Source organism: Podarcis raffonei, chromosome 9, assembly GCF_027172205.1.
Source record: "Podarcis raffonei isolate rPodRaf1 chromosome 9, rPodRaf1.pri, whole genome shotgun sequence".
NCBI lineage: Eukaryota > Metazoa > Chordata > Lepidosauria > Squamata > Lacertidae > Podarcis > Podarcis raffonei.
Window position 1 is genome coordinate 38,173,783 of NC_070610.1, and position 20,967 is coordinate 38,194,749.

Sequence of the window (20,967 nt, forward strand, 5' to 3'; positions counted from 1 at the left end):
CTGAATCATGTGGGATGCCTCAAGGAGGCATTTCATTTATTTATTTATTGTTGCCCTTGATCAGCAATGATCTCAGGGCAGCATACAATAGCTATGTAAACAGTAGTGTAGCCATAGATAAAGTGCAATTTGAATATAATCATAAATATCAAAACATTTAAATCTGAGAAAACATTTAAACAATATTATTAGATGTCTCTGCTGCTCCTTCTGACTGCCACTGTGTCTATTATTATTATTTTTAGTGATGAGCAAACACTCCATGTCACTTCAGAGTCAGCTCAGTAACTGATTCTTAGCAAGCAATGGGGGTTGGACTTATCTGTATTCCAAGATTTCTTGCCTGGTTGATAAAGTTGAATGATGCAAACTGATGATGCCACATACAAGTGTTCTTATTGTATATTATCCCTGAGGAATTGTAGTTCCCAGCACTAGACATGGCAAAGAGACACTTGGAAACTGCCAAAACAAATACTCCCAGAAACAAGAGAGGTGTTTAGGCTGGGATGAGGAACATTCATATTTACAAGGAATAAATGAGAGAATTGACCCAAATAGAGATAGATGTAGGTTGGTTATGGGGGCTTGTTATGTTGTTCACAGCAGTCAACAAGAATTTCAACAGTAAGGAGTTGAACAGGCAGCTACAAAACTAAGGCTGGGATGAATTCCTCTGCTCCACGTTTCCTGAAAATATTACCATCCCGCCAGAGAGGGGTGTTGGTTTTTCCATTGTTATACTGCAGAGAAAGGAATTTCCCGTAAATTTTGAGGGGGGGGTTCTTTTAGAAAGGGTGGTCAGCTGAAAGCTGTGGACTTGTGCTCCTTCCAGTTGGTGGGGTACAGGGGGGAAGATGGCTGTCCCCATCAATATAGTACAGACGTGTGTAGTTTGGTCTGTTGATTATGCCACTTCTAACATTCTGATCCACATGTGAGCCCAAGGGGTGTGAAATGGGAAGATTCACTTTCAAAGGCAGAGAGGATCAGAATCCTCTTCAACCCCTTCCTGGAATGCCTTTGGAGTGATTCCCTTGTAAGTTTTATTAAATAAAACAAACAGAAATGTATCCTCACCTCTCCCCCAATCTTTTGTGAAAGTTTCATTTCGTGAAAGTTTCATTCAACAAAAGGTCAGCAAAGAATTTGTTTTTGTTTTTTTTGGAAATGTTTGGCACTGCTGTATTAAATAGTTTCTCTGCTTGTCAACCAAACATGCTCAAAAAACACTTTTTGCTTTCCAAACTGGGAATGTTCTTCTCCAAATAAGAATAATCTCTACTCTGAATATGTTCAATTACAAGCTGAACTGATATTTTATTGCATCAATTGATACGGAGATTTTATTGACTCAGAAACTTCAGTTGTGGGCATAACAAAAGCATTACTATTTTAAAATTGGAAGTTTTATGGTCTGTAAGCCAAAGCTGAACAAAGCCGCTCTCCTTCACAGGAGGGAGGGGGTTGCGGACTGGCCTTGTGGTTTCCTGATTTGCAGTCTGCTTTAGGAAGAGCATTTCCAGTTTTGACCAACTGCCTAGAGAGCCAGTGTGGTGTAGTGGTTAAGAGCGGTAGTCTCGTAATCTGGGGAACTGGGTTCGCGTCTCCGCTCCTCCACATGCAGCTGCTGGGTGACCTTGGGCCAGTCACACTTCTTTGAAGTCTCTCAGCCCCACTCACCTCACAGAGTGTTTGTTGTGGGGGAGGAAGGGAAAGGAGAATGTTAGCCGCTTTGAGACTCCTTAAAGGGAGTGAAAGGCGGGATATCAAATCCAAACTCTTCTTCTTCTTCTTCTACACCCTTTCCTTCACAAGGTGAAGGCTTTTTTAAATTGTAAAGTATAATACCATATATCTACTATGCAGAAGACTTTGAGTAATGAAAATTGGACAAGGCCTCCATCTTACATCAGCAGCCTCTTTTGTGTTTGCTGCATGCAGTCTTGGAAAACCTAAGAGAAATATTTTGAAATTTTGAACTTAGATTATTTAAGTTAGTAAAAGTTCAAAATAGCAACACCGACTTTGGATGAAAATCAGGAAAGAACTTTGTAGTTCTATTCAGCTGCAGTAGTCTGTGTTGAGAGCCAATGTGGTCTAATAGTTGGGGTATTACACTAATACCTGGATTTAAATCCCCATTCAGCCATGAAGTTCACTGGCTGACCTCTGCCCAGTCACTTAACCTACTGCACAGGGTTGTTGTCAGGATAAAACTGGTAGGAAGAGGAACCACGTATGCCACCTTGAACTCCTGAGAGGAAAAGATGGGATATAAATGTAATTGGTAAATAAATCAATAAAGCAGAAAATAGCATAGATTGATTTTCCAGGGAAAACAGGAAATGCCCAGAAGTTCACACAGATTTCAAACAGTACCATTTCTTTGAACCCACTTCCTTTAATCTTATCAGTAACACATATAATAATAATAATAATAATTTATTATTTATACCCCGCCCATCTGGCTGGGCCTCCCCAGCCACTCTGGGCGGCTTCCATAAAAACCAAAAATACAGTAAAATATCACACGTTAAAAACTTCCCTGAACAGGGCTGCCTTAAGAGGTCTTCTGAATGTCAGGTAGTTGTTTATCTCTTTGACATCTGCTGGAAGGGCGTTCCACAGGGCGGGCGCCACTACCGAGAAGGCCCTCTGCCTGGTTCCCTGTAGCTTTGCTTCTCGCAATGAGGGAACCGCCAGAAGGCCCTCAGCGCTGGACCTCAGCGTCCGGGCAGAATGATGGGGGTGGAGACGCTCCTTCAGGTATACTGGACCGAGGCCGTTTAGGGCTTTAAAGGTCAGCACCAACACTTTGAATTGTGCTCGGAAACGTACTCACAAGAATGACTGTATATTGTTCAGCTCATACCTTTTTATAAATAGTCCTGCATTTAATTCTGTATTTAAGCTTACAAACAGAGAATATTGTTTAGTACTTGCTTATGTGTAGCATCTTAGTTTGAAGCCCACTCATGGGGGGGGGGACCTACATTCCACTTTGAATCATCACCTTACAATAGTTTCTAAAGTTACTACCACAAAGATGCAGTGGCTTATGAAACACAAGGGAACAAATATGCTCCGTTGTGTTTGTACTATGACAAAAGAGCACCAGTTTTGAATAATTACTTCATATACAGAAAAGGAGTAAAGTGACATTCTTGTTGGTTCACTCTCATAACTTTGTTTTTGTATATGTATGAGGGGGAAAAGTGGATTTATGATCTCAGCCCCCTGTTTGAAGCCAATAAAAAAAGCATGACATAAATCTCAAGTATTGAGAAACAAATTATGGCATAGATGGGGGAAAAATAAAATACAAATTGCTTGAATCTATGAATCATTTGAATGAACCTTTGAAAAATACTCAAAAAGAATACGGGATGGAGAGGTTAGCAGAAGTAACTTCCATTAGGTGTTTCATTTAACCATACAGTGATTTAGTAGAAAACCAAACCATTTTAAAATATTGACTAGAACTAACATTAAATTCTAGACAAAAAGCCGTGCTGTTCCTTCTCAAGGTCCTTCTCACTTTGCCGTATGTCCCACTGACATATGTCACATCACTGGCTAACTGTGCTTATTTCCTAGTAATGTATAGCAAACAGAACAGCCTCTATAATAAGTGGGGTTGAATAGACAAAAAACTAGCTATTAAAAGTGGCAATGCAGAGAAAATGCAACGATTCATTTTGTTTTCTATAAATATGATGCTGTGAAGTCACCATCTTTCAGCAAACAATTGCCATAGTACGTGAAACATTTTCAAGGCAAAAAGGAGTGGGATTTAAAATAATGGCCACTACTTTACTGATGAGCAGTGCAGGCTGGAGATGCTTCAACTAACCACATAATTGGCTTCTTCATAGGAGGACTAGTATCAACCATTTGGCAAATCCTGGGCCAATTTTCTCCCCCTTCTTCTATGTATCCAGACTAGGTAAACTATAACTTGACCTGTTTGTTTCTCATGACCAAATTAAGCATGACAGAGGCAGACATGTTTGTTCATATGTCTTCTTTGTTCACATACAAAATGGGGAGTAGGTGGTCTAAGAAGTGTGTGGGTAAGGTGAGCTGAACTATCCACCACCTTACCTGCTCACTGGTTTGCCTCTTTCAGTATAAAAATTTAACCCGCTCTTTCCTTTTTCCCCCATTACACTTTTTATCTCACCTTACTCCTAGGACCTCTGTGAAACACACATGGCCACCGCTGCTTTTATCCTCACAACAGTACTCTGAAGTAGGTTAGACTGAGAGCAGGTTTGGCTCAAGACATTGATACCTGAGGTATCAATACCTGAGGTGAACTACAAAATGGTGTCCTCGGTCCCCCACCACCAGGGAAGAAGGGGCGAGGAAAGATTTACATTGGAAACAAGGGGGTGGGTATCAAATCAACCTTACATGATGGTTGAAGGTATTAGTGCTAGAATAAATAACTTGAAAGCTGGTAGATGGGTAATAGCTAATAATACTGCAAGTAAAACAGTACCATATTGCAAGCAGTACAATAAATTGCTTGCCATTGCACTCAGGCCACAGAATGTTGTGTGCCTCTATCACAATGGTACATGTCAGGCCCTTCAGTGCTAATAATTCCAGTAAGGTGTAAACTTTCATTACAGTTTATGGATTGCATTCATGGTCTTCTCCACAAATAATGGTGGTTTAGGGGAGAAAAAAAGAGAGAGAGAGACTCTGTAATATATCTGAAAATTCAGTTCTTCCTCTAATTACACTTCTAAACTTATATTAAGTTATGTTAGTTCACTTGTCATATGAGCACAGACCAAAATAATACAGCTTTTATGAGTATTTTTAAAGCCTCTGGAAATTTGTAAAATTACAGTGAGTGGCTATGTATGTTCTCTTCTTGGTAAAACTGTGAATGTCATTTCCATGCTGTACAAGTGAGGTGTAGAAAGAAAGGGGGAGAAATAACATTACTTGGGGTCAATCGAATACAGACATATCTGTGGGAAATAGCTGGAAATGAGAGCATCTTAATTAGGACTGCTACCTGACTTTTGAAAATGGAAAATGAAATTGTGTGCTTATAGATTGCAGATGATCTAGCTCAAGACTCCCCCCCCCTTACACTAAACTATCGCCATTATTGTACATTATGAGCATAATGACAGGCTTTCAGGCAAGTTGTTTAAATATTGACTTGATTTGTATAGGCTTCTGACTGAGATGGGAAACATGCTGGATGGCTTCTTTAGTAGCATGACTAGAATTGTAATTCCAAGGCTGGGTGATGTTCAGAGTGAACAGGTACTCGCTGAAGGAAATTACTGCTATTATCATGTTGAAACACTCTATCAAAATAGCATGTTTAACTGTTGCTAGTATCTAATATATTTCCTAACACATGTGATCCAGAAACATAATGGGTTGGATCCAGATAAGGTAGATAACTCAACCTTAAAAGGCCTGAAAAACATAACAAAAAGCACCTGAATCATAGGAGCTCCCAAGTCTGCCTTTCTGTGGCTACAATTCCACAACTGTGGTAACTCTCCTCTTTCTCCATTCTTATTCACCTTACAATGTAGCTGGATGGTTTGTTTGGTTTTAATAAACCATTTTGATTAAGAGTTCACATTCTGTATGCATACCGGGTGGTCCCTCCGATTAGCAGTGAGGCAGTCACCTCAGGTGGCAGCTGCTAAGGGGCAAGCAACTGTGATGCGATGCTGGAGTACAGAGCTATCAGGCATGGTCCCCATTGCCAGTGTTGAAGTAAGGTTCAATATCCAGTCCAGATTGGCACCATGTTGCCTTCCCTCAGGCAACAAAGTGTCTTGGTGACCTAATGCTCTACGCAACTGTGTGTTTGTGTGTGTGACTAGTAAGAATGGGGAAGCACAGTATCCTTCAGGAAAAGTCAGAATTTATATCTGTGTCTTCCTCAGAGTGACTAGTTTTGTTTAGCAGGTTTATTTTAATAATAATTAGAGATGGGAAGAAGGTTGGTACAGCTAACAGTTTAATGCAAATCCGATAATCTTGACTTCTCCAAAAATGTGGAAACCAAAGCACAGCTATTCTGTGAAATTGCTACTATGATGGGGAGGTTAGTACCCATTGAATCTCTGCCTTTAAAGAAACAAGAATAACTTCTGCACCAAACAACTGCATTTTTTAATCCCAGGTAAAATACAGTGTCTTTAAAGCATTTCTACCCAAGGGAAACAAAATCATACTTCCATGCTTAAAAATTCAACAAGTATAGTTTCTCTCATCACTGTCTCTGTTGGATTTCTGCCTGTCACAAGGTATTTAGAAGCCTTGCCAGGGCAAACAAACAAACCCTTGTTAATTTTTGTCTAGCTGTTGTTGATCTCTCATTATCTTCATCATCATATTTAGTAATAGTAGTAGAGGACACTTCAGCCTTCTCTAATTAAAGTTTGCATCAGTTCCTAAGGATTTTCCTCACTCCTGACAAGCGAGAAAGCCTAGCAGATCATTGAGATTGTAGCTCTTGTACGATTGGGAGAAGCAGGGGAGAGAAGATTCCAAACCAATAATGATGATGATGATGATGATGATGATGATGATTTATACCCCACCCATCTGGGTGGGTTTCCCCAGCCACTCTGGGCGGTTTCCAACAGAATATTAAAATACAATAGTCTTTTAAACATTAAAAGCTTCTCTAAACAGGGCTGCCTTCAGATGTCTTCTAAAAGTCTGGTAGTTGTTTTTCTCTTTGACATCTGGTGGGAGGGCATTCTACAGGGCGGGTGCCACTACCGAGAAGGCCCTCTGCCTGGTTACCTGTAACTTGGCTTCTTGCAGCGAGGGAACCTCCAGAAGGCCCTCAGCACTGGACCTCAGTGTCCGGGCCGAACGATGGAGGGTGGAGACACTCCTTCAGGTATACAGGACTGAGGCCATTTAGGGCTTTAAAGGTCAGCACCAACACTTTGAATTGTTGTCAGAAACGTACTGGGAGCCAGTGTAGGTCATTCACTGTTATTATTTTTTTTATTATTATTAAAGATTTTCTTGTTTTTTAAAAAATACGAGACAGTGTAGGTCTTTCAAAACCAGTGTTATGTGGTCTTGGCGTCCGCTCCCAGTCACCAGTCTAGCTGCCGCATTCTGGATTAGTTGTAGTTTCCGGGTCACCTTCAAAGGTAGCCCCACATAGAGCGCATTGCAGTAGTCCAAGTGAGAGATAACTAGAGCATGCTCCACTCTGGCGAGACAGTCTGCGGGCAGGTAGGGTCTCAGCCTGCGTACCAGATGGAGCTGGTAAACAGCTGCCCTGGACACAGAATTGACCTGTGCCTCCATGGACAGCTGTGAATACAAAATGACTCCCAGGCTCCGCAGCTGTCACAGTTATCCCATTCAGGACCAGGGAGTCCTCCACACCCGCCCGCCCCCTGTCCCCCCAAAACAGTACTTCTGTTTTATCAGGATTCAACCTCAATCTGTTAGCCACCATCCATCCTCCACCGCCTCCAGACACTCACACAGGACCTTCACCACCTTCACTGGTTCTGATTTGAACGAGAGGTAGAGCTGGGTATCATCTGCATTCTGATGAACACCCAGCCCAAACCCCCTGATGATCTCTGCCAGCAGCTGCATGTAGATGTTGAAAAGCATGGGGGAGAGGACAGAACCCTGAGGCAGCCCACAAGTGAGAGCCCAGGGGCTGAACACTCACCCCCCCACCACTTTCTGAACATGGCCTAGGAGGAAGGAGCGGAACCACTAGCCCCTCTAGAAGATCCAGAAGGATGTTCTGGTTGATGGTGTCAAAAGCCGCTGAGAGATACAGCAGAACTAGGAAACAGCTCTCACCTTTGTTCCTAGCCCGCCGGAGATCATCAACCAGTGCGACCAAGGCAGTTTCAGTCCCATGATGAGGCCTAAATCTCGACTAGAAGGGATCTAAATGGTCCGCTTCTTCCAGGCGTGCCTGGAGTTGTTCAGCAACCACTCGCTCAATCACCTTGCCCAAGAATGGAAGATTTGAGGCTGGACAATAGTTGGCCATATTGGCTGCATCTAAAGATGGTTTTTTAAGAAGCGGTTTGATAACCGCCTCTTTCAGCGGGTCTGGGAGGGCTCCCTCACAGAGTGAAGCATTCACCACCCGGCGAAGCCCATTGCCCAGCCCTTCCCGGCTAGCTTTTATATGCTAGGATGGGCAAGGATCAAGGAGACAGGTGGTTGGTTTCACTCAACCAAAGCAGCCTGTCCACATCCTCGGAGGTAATAGATTGGAATTGATCCCACACAACTTGACTAGACAGGACTCTAGCACTCTCCCGCCCCAGCTCTACTCCCACAGTAGAGTCTACCTCTTCCTGAATCTGAGCAACTTTATCTGCAAAAAAACTTTGCAAAATCATTGCAGGAGATCATGTAGCCCGTACTGGGCTCCGATGTAACAGGTGGTTCCGCTTAGTTGTGAACCACCTGAAAGAGTCTCCTGCTGCTGTTTTCTGCAGATACAATAGAGGCGGTGAATAAAGTCTTCTTCGCCATTGCTACTGCCACTTGGTAGGCTCGACATTGAGCTCTAACCCGTGTCCAGTCAGCTTCAGAGTGAGTTATCTGCCACCGGTGCTCTAGCCGTCTCAGTGATTGTTTCATTGCCCTCAGATCCCTGGAAAACCACGGGGCTGTCCGGGCTCCATGCAGTCGGGGAGGGCGCGATGACACTAAATCATTTACGCTAGAAATAAAAGGGCAGGTGGAACATGTAAGACAGATAAATATGATTGTTTTGGAACATCATATATTTTCTTGTGCATCCATAAGTGAAGTACAGCAAAGCCTCTCCTCCTCCTGGAGGAGAGGGGTTGTGATCAGGATCCGATTCCCACGTTCCGCAAGGGGCATTTCAGCCCCTGCACTTCCATTCGTTGCTGGTGCGCCACGCTCCTGAGCCACCACCCGATTGGTTTAGCCACTCAAATGCGGCCATGCCAGCTCTCCCCGCCATTGCGCTGCCGGATTCCTGCGAGTCACCCATTCACCACTCCCTTTAGTGCGTAGTTTCTCATTTGACCTTGCTATGGACTTATGGTTGGTTGCCTTGGTTGCCCAGGGGGCCTGGTAGGAGTTTTTTCCCAATTGGCAAATTGGCACCGGCCTCTTGGTTTTTTCGCCTACCTCGTAGCAATCGTCACAACTTTCTTGGTATTTGGTGGTTAGGCATTGGAATGTGTTGTTGGTGTATGGAGGGGCAGGGTGTGGGCATTGCCTACCCCTTCACTTATGGGTATTCCGTTAAAGGAATCCTGCGGTCGTGGATCCTGTCCAATGCCCTGCGTGGCTGGGGGCCATGGCACGACCCCCGGTGACATCAGGGGTGAGCTTATAGTTATATTTGTATCAACAGGCTCCCCCTACTGGTGGTTAACCCTCGTCAGACTCACCCCTCTCCAAGTAGGTGGAGTCAAAATTTGCGGTTCTCCAATGCCTAAGCCAATACCTCACATGCTGTAATCAATAAAGTTGTGGCCTTTTCTAGCCCATTAACCTAATATACTGTGTTCACGTGTCCTTATTACTCCCAAGTGGAGGACGGGTCCTTGAATCACAACATGAAATTGCAGAAGAGTTTTCCATCAGCTACCGCTGAATAAATAAGTCACAGCCCTTCCTTATATTATTTATTTGTATTTATATGTTAGGTACTATTAATATTATTATTTTTTATCTCATTTTTGCATCTGTATTCCACTTTCTTCTCCAAAGAGCACAAAGCAACATACAGTGGTACTTCTGGATGCGAACGGGATCCGTTCTGGAGTCCCGTTCACATCCAAAGCAGATCGCAACCTGCGTCTGTGCGTGCCGCGATTCGCCACTTCTGTGCATGCGCGTGATGTCATTTTGAGTGTCTGTGCATGCGCAAGCGGCAAAACCCAGAAGTAACCAGAAGTAACCAGAACGCAACCTGAAAATGCTCAACCTGAAGCGACTTTAACCCGAGGTATGACTGTACAATGTTCTCTCTTGCCCCATTGTATCCTCACAACAATCCTACGAAGTACGTTAAACTGAAAATGAGCAACAAGCCCATGGTCAACTAGCCCAATGAGCTTTAGAACTGAGCCTCTAAAGTAGCCATAGTGGTGTTTTTTTCTGGGTTCCCCCTACCCCACAGACTGCCTGGAATGGCTCCAGGGATCATATATATATATATGGTTACTTATCATCCATTTAGTGGAATCAAGCATGCTAGGTTGTCTCTTATTTGAATTTGCTAATCACTGTGAGTCATTAAATCTAAAAAATGATGCCCTCTCTATACCAGAATTAATTTGCCATACATTTCTTCTGTATGAACTTAATTGCTATTTTTAAATAAATAATGGATGTAACTGATGGCTTTTAATTATAATTTTTTTCATTCCATAAAATATAATTTATGTGAAAGAAGCTTGACATGTCGATGGTGACAGGTTTCTGAATGCCCCCTTTACCTCTGTTTAGTGAGCCTTATTAGCTTCTGTAATTGACCCATTCTTCATACTTTAGAACTGAAATTATTTTCAAAGACGTATGAAAAATGTCATCATTAGGAAGTGATTGAATTCTCTGAGTAAAACTCACATGCATAACGATTACCTGGGTAATTGTATTGACATTTTAAAGTAGAAAATTGAACTCTCATTGAGTAAGTTCAGTGGAACTTTTCACTTTTCTCTCAAACTGAATTTTAAGTTTCTTTATTTTGTTATGCACATGCTTTTCATCAGCCAAGTTTGAACTGCTTAACTCCTTGTGCGTTAATGCTGTCATATTGTTCTAGCTTCTTATTGTTGTAATTTATGCTAATTATTGATATTTATGCTGTTGACTAATTACCACACTATTCTAGAAAATAACTATTGTATCTAAGCATATGTTGAAGTGCTGGCTGCAAATTTCACATTTGGACAAAGCCCAATTTCATTGCACACTTCTGAAAAAAACCCCAGTCATGTTCATCCATTATTTTCCATTTGCTTGTATTGTTTAATATATATATTGATCTAGGCATATTTACACATGCTTAAGGGTCAAAATTCAATTGTAGCATTTGTGCTAACAGAAACAGCCTGCCTTTCATAGGAAACAATTTTTAAAGATCTAATTCAAGTAATCTTAAATATGTTATTATCTTGGCAGGGGATAACTGTAAGTCAATCGACTACAATAAGATGAAAAACTTTCTGCTGGATCTCCAGAACAGAAGATACATGCTACAAACAAGAGAAAGAAGTGTTGAAGATAAAATGGCTTTGAAGAAATTATTGGTGGATCAGATGTTTAAATATTATGATTCGGACAACAATGGTCTGGTGGACAGCAATGAACTGACACAGGTAAATGCTTTAGTTACATTTTTGTTGCTTCATATGATAAGATCTCACCAGGAGATTACATAAGGGCATAAGAAGTGCCATATTGGGTCAGGTCAAAATCCTATCTACTCCAACACAATGTTTGCACAATCTGTACTTGTGGATCCCAGCAACTGGCATTCCGATCCATATTGGCTCTGAACATTTTCTAGAAAGAGTAATCACAAGTGTTTCAGTTGTTTTTAACACTCTTTAAAAAAATACAAAGTGAGATCAGTTTGTTCCTCACCACATATTATTTCAGCTCCTAAAAGTCTTTCATTTGTAGCTTTGTGGGAGTATAATCAGGGCTCTTGTGTCTTTGATTGCAGCAAATACTACCTATACAAATATTCTCTTAACATTAGAAATAAAAGGTCCTGTTGATACTTAATTCACTCTGTTTGTACATCACAGGGACTGGAGGATAAATCCATCTTTATTTCTCAGACAAATGATAGCTAGTCATTTCATCCTAGGCCATCTGTGTACTCTACAAATCCAAGATATCATTTTACATGATTGACAGCCTTTGTGCAAGCAGAACCAGCCTGGAATAGTAGCCGTGGAAGTAAAGTGTAAGAAATATTTGCTGAATGCTGTAGATAAACTTGATTATAGCTGGGTCAAGGTAGTGTCCTTTAGCATCTGTTCAACCTACTTTATTATGATCACTCACATTATTGATATGCCTTAGTACTGAGATCATATTGCTATGTAGGACTAAAATTTGAAGTCTGAAAAATGTCAACTGTTTTATCTTTTACAGCTGTCCCCACTCCTGAATAAGGTAGGCACAGATTCCATAGAAAGAGACCCTATGTTGCTGTCCATATGACTCAAACCAAGGGAAGGGCAAAAAGCAGTTGGACCCAGGTCTAGATAATCCAATTTAGTACTGAATGCATAGTTCCTAGTGCTGATTTGGTGTGCAGCTTGGATGGCATGGTTGAAGGAGGGGCAAATTTTAATGTTGTCCTACCTCCCTTGTGAGCAGGAGATTGGTGGTGGTCTCACAACCATCTGATCTGTTGTTGAGTCAGGAAGAACATTCTCCCATTAGCCATTTGTTTCTACCACCCCTATTATTTCAATATACGTGAATGAGGACTCCCAATAAATCCCAGATGCAGCACAGGGATAAGAATGTTTTATGCACCACCCAGTTGATGGCTGATCAACTAGGCAGCAGAGGAAAGTGGAGTTGGTTCCAGACCCCAGATTTCTATACTGGCTTCTGCTGTTGTGCTGCTATACCTGGTTCAAGGTGTTAATGCTAAGATGCAAACCCCTAAATGACCTTGGATCCAATATTTGAAGGAACATATTCCCAAGTACCTTTCATCCTAAACTTTCAATTAGTGGGAGAAGCCCTGTTCATGGTCCATGAGATGGATGGTAACAAAGAATCACAGAATTGTAGAGCTGGAACAGACCCCAAGAGTCAGCTAGTCCTGTACCCTGCAATGATAGAAGTTATTATCTGTGGTGACTCCCCATCTGTGGAACTCCATCCTCTCATCAGGTTGTCCCCCTGCTTCAGCCATGCACACACAAAATCAAAACTCATTTATTTGTCCAGATCTTGGTGAGATAATGAGTATCAGGTCCCTATCAGAAGCTTTATCCGCTATTATCTTTGTGATGTGTTGTGATTGTCGTTTCTTTGCCGTTTAAAATTATTCTTAGGTTTCTTTGCTATTTTACATTGTTAGCTGCCCTGGGCTCTCTTTTGGGAGGAAGGACAGAATGGAAAAAGAATAAAAAGATGACTAGGTATTTCAAACAAGTTAACCCTGTGATTCACAAATTACATAAACCAGAATAGAGGAATGATTAATTTTATATACAATATCTTGGAATAAATAGATTGTGGAGCACAATCTAAATCAGCAAAGTTGGTCAACAGTTCATTATGTTCCCCCAAAACTCTGGGTTATAGGTTGTGGCTAATAGGATTCATCTTGTCGCTCCCTTTCTGATCTATTGGTGTAATAAAATCCCCAAAGCATCTGGTAATGGGAGTACTTAGTAGGCACTGTGGGCATTTTACAACCCCACAGAATCAGACCCTAAATATAACCATCAATCAAGGGCTATCATGCCGAAAGTCCCCCTGTGAATCTGTGGTGAGGCAAATTTACTTGCATGTTTTCTATGCCATGAAAGCAATTACAATTCCTTGCATAGTTGTAAATTCAGTTTCAATTATTGCAGGTGTCAATGTGACTGCTTAATGCTGAGAGGTGGATACCTAGAGTACCAGTTGTTTTATGGGAAGACACAGTGGTAAAATGTACTTTACCAGTGATTCATGCATTTGTTTGTTACCAAGGAAATATATTTTAATGAAAAGCAAAGCTTATTCACACATTCACAGGAATGGCATGCAGAAAGCACAGACTGATATGTGACCCTTCTGTGCGCAGACAGGGATATATACAAATGTATGCTGGCCAGTAACAAATTGACACATTATTTTTACAGACTTGATTATATGATCTCCCCATGACTCATGATCTATTTGGTTCATTAGAAGACACTTACACATAATGTCTTTGGCAGCAACTCCATTCTGAAGGTCCCTCAGGCTGGAGGTGGGGCAGCACATGTGTCAATCAACTGCCCCATGACGACAAAGTCTCTCACCCCAGCTCTTCCTCTGGAAACAGTTCCCTTATGAAGACTCCTAGGGCTAGACGGTGTGGCAAGGGGTGTAGAGAAAGTCATTGTCTGATGCCCTGCACAAAGTCTCTCTCCTACCTCATCAGGCTGTTGCAAATAATAATAATAATAATAATAATAATAATAATTATTATTATTATTATTATTATTATTATTATTATTATTATTAATTATTTATACTCCACCCATCTGGCTGGGTTTCCCAAGCCACTCTGGGCAGCTTCCAACAAGAGATTAAAAATACATTAAAACATCAGTCATGAAAAACTTCCCTAAACAGGACTGCTTTCAGATGTCTTTTAAACAGAGGGGGGAGAGAAAGGTTCGTAAGCTGGAGCTCTTGGATAGAAAAGCAAGCTATAAATATACAGTGGACCCTCTGCTTACGGATTTAATTAATTCCAGGGGGCTGTTCACACCCCGAAAAATCCATTACCAGAGGCATGCAGCATGCAGAGCGCTTCTGTGCATGCGCACGTGGTGAAACCCAGAAGAATACACTTCTGGGTTTGCCACGTTTTTAACCTCAAAGTTACGTATCCAGAGCGGTATGTAACCGGATGGTCCGCTGTATATCACATCGAAGGTGGAGATTGCGACCAACTTGGATGGCTTCAAAAGAGCATTCAACAAATGCATGGCATTCCTGGCTATCAGTGGCTCTTAGTCACAATAGCTATGGTCTGCCTTCATGGTTGGAGAAGCATGTTTTCAGATACTAGTTGAGCAAAACCACAGGAGGGGAGGGTGCTATTGCACACAGGTCTTGCTTGTGGGTTTCCCACAGGTATCTGGCTGGTCCCTGTGGGAACAGAACTAGATGGGCCATTGGTCTGATCCAGCAGGGCCCCGGCAACACCATTGCTATGTAACACCATTCTGAGATGATGTAAAGAAAAGCCAGCAAAGCTGCTTCATTGCTTTAGCAACAGCATTTCACAGTCCAGACATTTATAACAAAATACCGAAATGAAACAAGCATGTTTCCAACCTTGATAACTAACAGGCAAAACATACTCTGAAGTATGTGCTGTTGCACAGCTTTGATGTCTGAACTACCAACTCTCATTCCAGCCTACCTCACAGGGCTGTTATGAAGATAAAAGCGAAGACAGCCTTGAGCTCCCAGGAAGAGAATATACAAATATACAACAGCAACAAATAGATGCAGTTTCACAACTCTCAGCAAATCATACATATACACACAAATCATTTTGCCAGCCTTGACTGAAAAAAGGTTAAAGTACCGTCTAAAGGAATATTGACTTACTGCAGCTGTAAGATGTTTAATTATTCTATGGTTGTATTTGCTTATTCGTTTTGCGTTTTTCACCTTCTGTGGTTACCGAATATTAATAAACAGCAGCCCAGTGATGTTAAGCAGACCAGCAATGGCTATGTGGGAGACATGTGTGCTGTCTTTACAGAATAATACATAATTGAGTTGTTTGGTATGTCCTGTATACCTGAAGGAGCGTCTCCACCCCCATCGTTCAGCCCGGACACTGAGATCCAGCGCCAAGGGCCTTCTGGCAGTTCCCTCATTGTGAGAAGTGAGGTTACAGGGAACCAGATAGAGGGCCTTCTCGGTAGTGGCGCCTGCCCTGTGGAATGCCCTCCCTTCAGATGTGAAGGAAATAAGCAGCTATCCTATCTTTAAAAGACATCTAAAGGCAGCCCTGTTCAGGGAAGTTTTTAATATTTAACGCTGTATTGTTTTTAATACTTGATTGGGAGCCGCCCTGAGTGGCTGGGGAAACTCAGCCAGATGGGCGGGTATAAATAAATAAATAAATAAATAAATAAATAAATAAATAAATAATTGCTCAGAAGCAACCACCTTGAAATAAATGAGGTTTCCCTCCTACTGGAGGAAAAGTGGTGCCATTGCAGTCCCTCCCTGTCTATTTTCCAAGACTTCACACTTGGAAAGTGAATGACATGGGCATGGCTGCTGGAATGTAGCCCAGTGTAAGACTTGCATCTGTTGCTGTGCCCACTTTTTGTCTCTGGCCCCACCACTAGCATGTGACCCAGAAGGTACCTCAGGAGGGAGCTTGGTGCTGAGGCTGAAAAACGTTCACCACCCTTGGTTTAAACCAGTGGTCCTCAAGCTTTTTCAGGCTACTTCCTGCTTGGTTCCATAAACTCACCCCCAGCACTCCCTACCCTACAAAAATCGTTATTCAGAATAGTGGTTTGCATGACCCACTAAGGAAGATAATAACACCATAAACTTTGAAACATTAGTGATTGATTACACATTTATTCAAAATCCATTAGAACATATTTAGTTGGATTAATTCAACAAAATGGATGAACTTTGATCCAGTGATACCAGGAAGGATTTTAGACACCACATTTAGTAACTACTTCACTGTTCAGTAAATTCTTAATGTGATGGATGGACTTGATGAACTGATACCTGTTTCCCAATGTCTGGTTTAAAGTCACTTAAATATTCACCCCCAGCTCCCCCTCCCTCTTAGCACGCCCCCAGAGGGTGGCACCACCCCCTTTGGGAACCACTGGTTTAAACCAAGCTTCCACAACTTGCTGGTTTCCTTAGGTTGTTGGTTTTCAACTCTCACCAAATGCATCCAGCATGGCCAATAGTCAGGGTGCCAGAAGTTGCTTAAAGTATATAGAGAGCACAGATTGCAGAAAGCTGATTTTAGAGAGAAGAAAATTGTCACCACAATAAAAGCCTCTATCTCAAAACTTGCGTAAAAATTGGGGTGGTTTGGGGTTAATTATTATTTTATCGAATTTATATACCACTCTTCACCAAGAGACCACAGGGCAGTTTACAGCATAAAACACAAAATGCATAATATAATTGTAAAAGGAAACAAAGAGAACTCCTCGCCACTCCAGATGTTTCCTCCAAATTCTCATGCTCCTAATTGGGTGGGTAAGGGGAGCTCATTGCATCCCCCCACCCCGCTTTTTGGCTTTGATAAAACCAGCAGCATTTTTACGTGTGCTGAAACTGCTGTGGAAATTATACTCAGAAGAAAATGAGTCCTACAGTTGAAGGCTGATTTTGCCCATCTTCACAGAGCTCATTTACATAGGCGATAGTGAATACTAAGGCAGTTTCAGACTGTGCTTTTATCAGGACACATTTGATAGGTAAGACACTTAGAATCAAAGGACATAAAATTACATTCCTGGTGGTCTTTCTGAACTCCACGAATAAACATTCATTTGCAAAACCAGAAGGAGAACAAGCACCTTCTATCCTCTCATTCCATGCTGGATCATTAAACAAACACAAGTCTGTCTCTGAGTTGGGTAAATTTACCGAGGAAATTTTTATTTTTTATTTTTAAGCAGAAAAGTTGCAATGGAAACATCCTTACTAACCTAAAGAAAAGGAGGGGAGTGCAGGCTTTCTTTATCATCCAAATTTGACAGACAGCATTTTTAAAAAATAAACAGAATGAATGTAAATACATTATAATTGCTTTTTCTGCTTATATAAGGAGCTGCCTTTGTTTGCGAGAGACTGACATTTGTGGCGCAGATCTGAATGTTATCCAGCAAACATTTTTGGTGTGAGAGGAGTGGGTTGGGGCCCGCGAGGGGAGGTTTTAGCTAATGCTAAAATGCTTTAAAGGTGGTCTGTTTTGCACAACTGGTGTTTACTGGTGTTCACAGCCTATGTCAGCTGCTGCTTCAACTTTATTGTTTTAAAACTACTTTTTTAAAAGTAACACCAAAACCACCAGGCAGCTGCTCAAATCTGGGTACATGATAGTGTCACATGCATTTGTTAAGTAAGTGGGAAACGAGAACTTTCAGCTCAGATTTAGGGAGGTTTTGAACATGTGGCTTAAAACACAGGGAGGTCATTTTCTCTTTCTGTGTTTCAAGGAGAGTGGAGTATTTTCACCCAATGCACATTTCCCAGTTCATTTCCCTGTGCCTGTAACACCCCCCCCCCACAGCCAGTCAAACAAGCTGAGGTGTACAAACTGTCCCAGCAGTCAATCAGCACCATGGTCAGTGGCTAAATGCTGTGTTGGCCCTAGAGATGTTCTCAGTCTCAATGCCAGGGCCAGTGGCTCCTGGACACCAGCTAGCTACGCTGCAGTCTTCCACCCCGATGGTTCTAAGGTGTCAGCAATGATGGCTCTCCCAGAGTGGAGCTCACCATCAAAATGGACTGAGCAGTGACAGTAATCACTTTAATTCAGTTGTTTCCTTAGTTTACGTAGTCATTTAAAGGTACCTATCACAAGGGCTGTAAGAGTAGTAGACACATGCTTTGCATTCAGAAGGCCTTGAGTTCAATATTCAGCACCTCCTGGTAGCATTGGGAAAGACATCCCAGAAAGTCACTTCCACTTGGTAGCAACAATATTTAGCTAGATGGAACCAACAGTCAGATTCTGATGATCCTAGAGACAAAAGAGAATTAGAGCTGGGTATCATCATTATGTCGATGAACAATTTCCATACAGTCTTCATCCTGCATTTTTGTGTAAAGTTTAATAAGCACGGGAATTAAGGTAGAACCTTGTAGAATTTCCTACAGGATATTTCCCATGTGACAGGACAGCAGTTAACCTGGTACCTTTTCGTAAGTTGGGGTCAGAAACAACGTAATTCAGTGTTCTAATTCTCAACCCATACATGTGGTCCAGAAGGACAGCATAGTTTATAGCAAAAACTGCTGAGAAGTTGAGGACAACCAAGAGGATCGTAATTCACCTACCTCTTTTCCAATATAGGTTGTCTTTCTGAGCAACAAAGGTAGTTTTAGTAACTGTGTAAGTTATGTGGCCTATAATGGTGATGATAAAGTTGCCTGATTTTTCCTGATCCCTCGCTCTCACAGTAGGCCACACACCACATCTCAGGCATTTCCAGAGGGTCTACCAAACAAGAAGTGGGGGAAAGGGTGACATACTGGAGAAGAAGTGGTAGGAAATTCCCCTTGGATAACTATCACTGCATTCAAGAAATATTAGGTGCCACACTCTGACATTTGCATTAGAATGCTAGTGGCAGAAAGGAAGAGCTTGCTATTCTTCTTCCATGCATGATGAGGATATATTAGACTCTCTTAGTTCTCTGGGAGCAGTATCTATAATAAAGGTGAGACTGATTATCCTGACAAAAAAAAATGCCTTTCAACAATCCAAAATGCATAGTTTGTATTTCATTGTTAGCTCTTATTGTATGTCCATAGAATTCCAAATCTAAATGTGCATAGTCAATGAAAATGTATTAATTTTTTTATGAATGGCACTATATAATTACAAAGCAACTTGAAATTTCTGACTTTACACAGTTCTAGTTCATTGCCTTACAGCATCCTTAAAATGATCTATTAAATGATATTAGGAATACTTAATTATTCCATTCAACTCTTAGAGCTCCAGTGTAATTTCATGGTTATAATTTTCTTGTCAGGTAATAAAACAGGATGAGCTTGGCAAGGATCTGTCTGACTGCTCTCTTTTCGATCTCTTGAAATATGATGATTATAACGGTGACAAGCACCTAGGCCTGGAAGAATTCTATAGAGCATTTCGTGAGTACAATTTCTAGTTTTATTCCCAGATTTACCTCTGTGTTCTGCTCCATATGAATGTATGATTTCAAAAAACCTTGGTGTAATATTTGAAACAGATCTTACAATTTTGCACCGTTTCTTGAACTGAGGCCCACTACAATAGAAGCCTACCCTTATTTAAGTATTTTTTAAGATAATGGAATATTTGCCAACTATCTTCTATCTCACAAATGCTAGTATCAAGCCAATAACAAATAGCATGGATGGAGAAATTTTCTGCCCCAACTGACTGCTCATGCAAAGGTGATTGGTGTGGAGGAGAAGGGTTCATGTCCCCCCCAAAAAAAAACCTGGCACCTTCCAGATGTTTTGGGCTTGAACTTTCATCACACCTGACCATTGATCAAACTGCCTGGGACTGAGTGGGAAAACATTTGGAGAACATCTGTTTGCAGAAGGCTTATCTACTGGGTTGGCATTCAGATCTGTGCACATTTAAATCCCAATCTACAAAACCCACCCCAAAACAATATGTGAACTGAAACAGAGCCAACTTTCTAAATTCACATTTGTACAAAATTTGCAATGCAATTCTCCAGCCAAACTGTACTTACAAACATGCTTTTATTATTGGAACTTGTGCATAAAAATATTAGTTGAAATAACATACAGAAATGCATGAAATAACATACAGAAATCAAAGGAAATTGCATGAAAAAATGTGTACGTTAGTCAAAACTGTATACATAAATATATGAGGAGAAATTCACACAAAAATGCTGATGAATTTGCATGAAGATTTTTTTTTAAAAAAAGCAAAGTGCTACAGAAACATGGGGAACCAAAATTAAGCATGGGAAAATAAGAAGCAGAGAGAACCAAAAATGACAAATCCTTCTGTCTATAGTTGGAAGACTGTAGTGGATCTTGCTCTCTTATCTTTTTTGCTCTCCCATCATTTACTAATCTTGGAGAATATCTATATACCACAGACTCTTCCCTCCACCCTTCTGAATATGCTACATGACAACCTTCTGTTTTACTTCCTTTCTGCAAATGCATAAGATCCTAGTGCTTAGTGTTAATTAATCTGTAAAAACTAGTTTTCTTTGCTTCCAATCAGTAGCACCAGATTATACCTCCTGTTTATCTATAAGAATGCATAAGGCTACTGGGTAACCTGTTTACAATTATCTTGATTTTAGCAAGCTTATGTAGTTTTGATTGTGCTTTCCCTTAGGGAGTTTACTAGCACAGTGCTTGAGAATTTCTGACATATGTTTATGGACCATGAAAAATAATAGCCTGAAAAATATTTGAATATAGGGGTCTGGGGGGGGTGAGTCTACAACTGAAAATACACATTTCAATACT

The 20,967-nt window shown here is 41.2% G+C and overlaps 1 protein-coding gene across 4 annotated transcripts in view; it reads left to right on the forward strand.

The window, feature by feature from the left end:
• Positions 1-20,967, forward strand: part of FSTL5 (follistatin like 5) — a 362,814-nt gene that overhangs the window by 196,797 nt on the left and 145,050 nt on the right. For 2 of the 4 annotated variants that reach the window (XM_053402951.1, XM_053402953.1), the window contains exons 5-7: positions 11,167-11,363; positions 12,151-12,171; positions 19,491-19,611. In XM_053402951.1, coding sequence (XP_053258926.1) covers positions 11,167-11,363; positions 12,151-12,171; positions 19,491-19,611 — 339 coding nt within the window. The remainder of the gene's footprint in view (positions 1-11,166; positions 11,364-12,150; positions 12,172-19,490; positions 19,612-20,967) is intronic. The other 2 variants (XM_053402952.1, XM_053402954.1) reach the window with 1 other exon arrangement.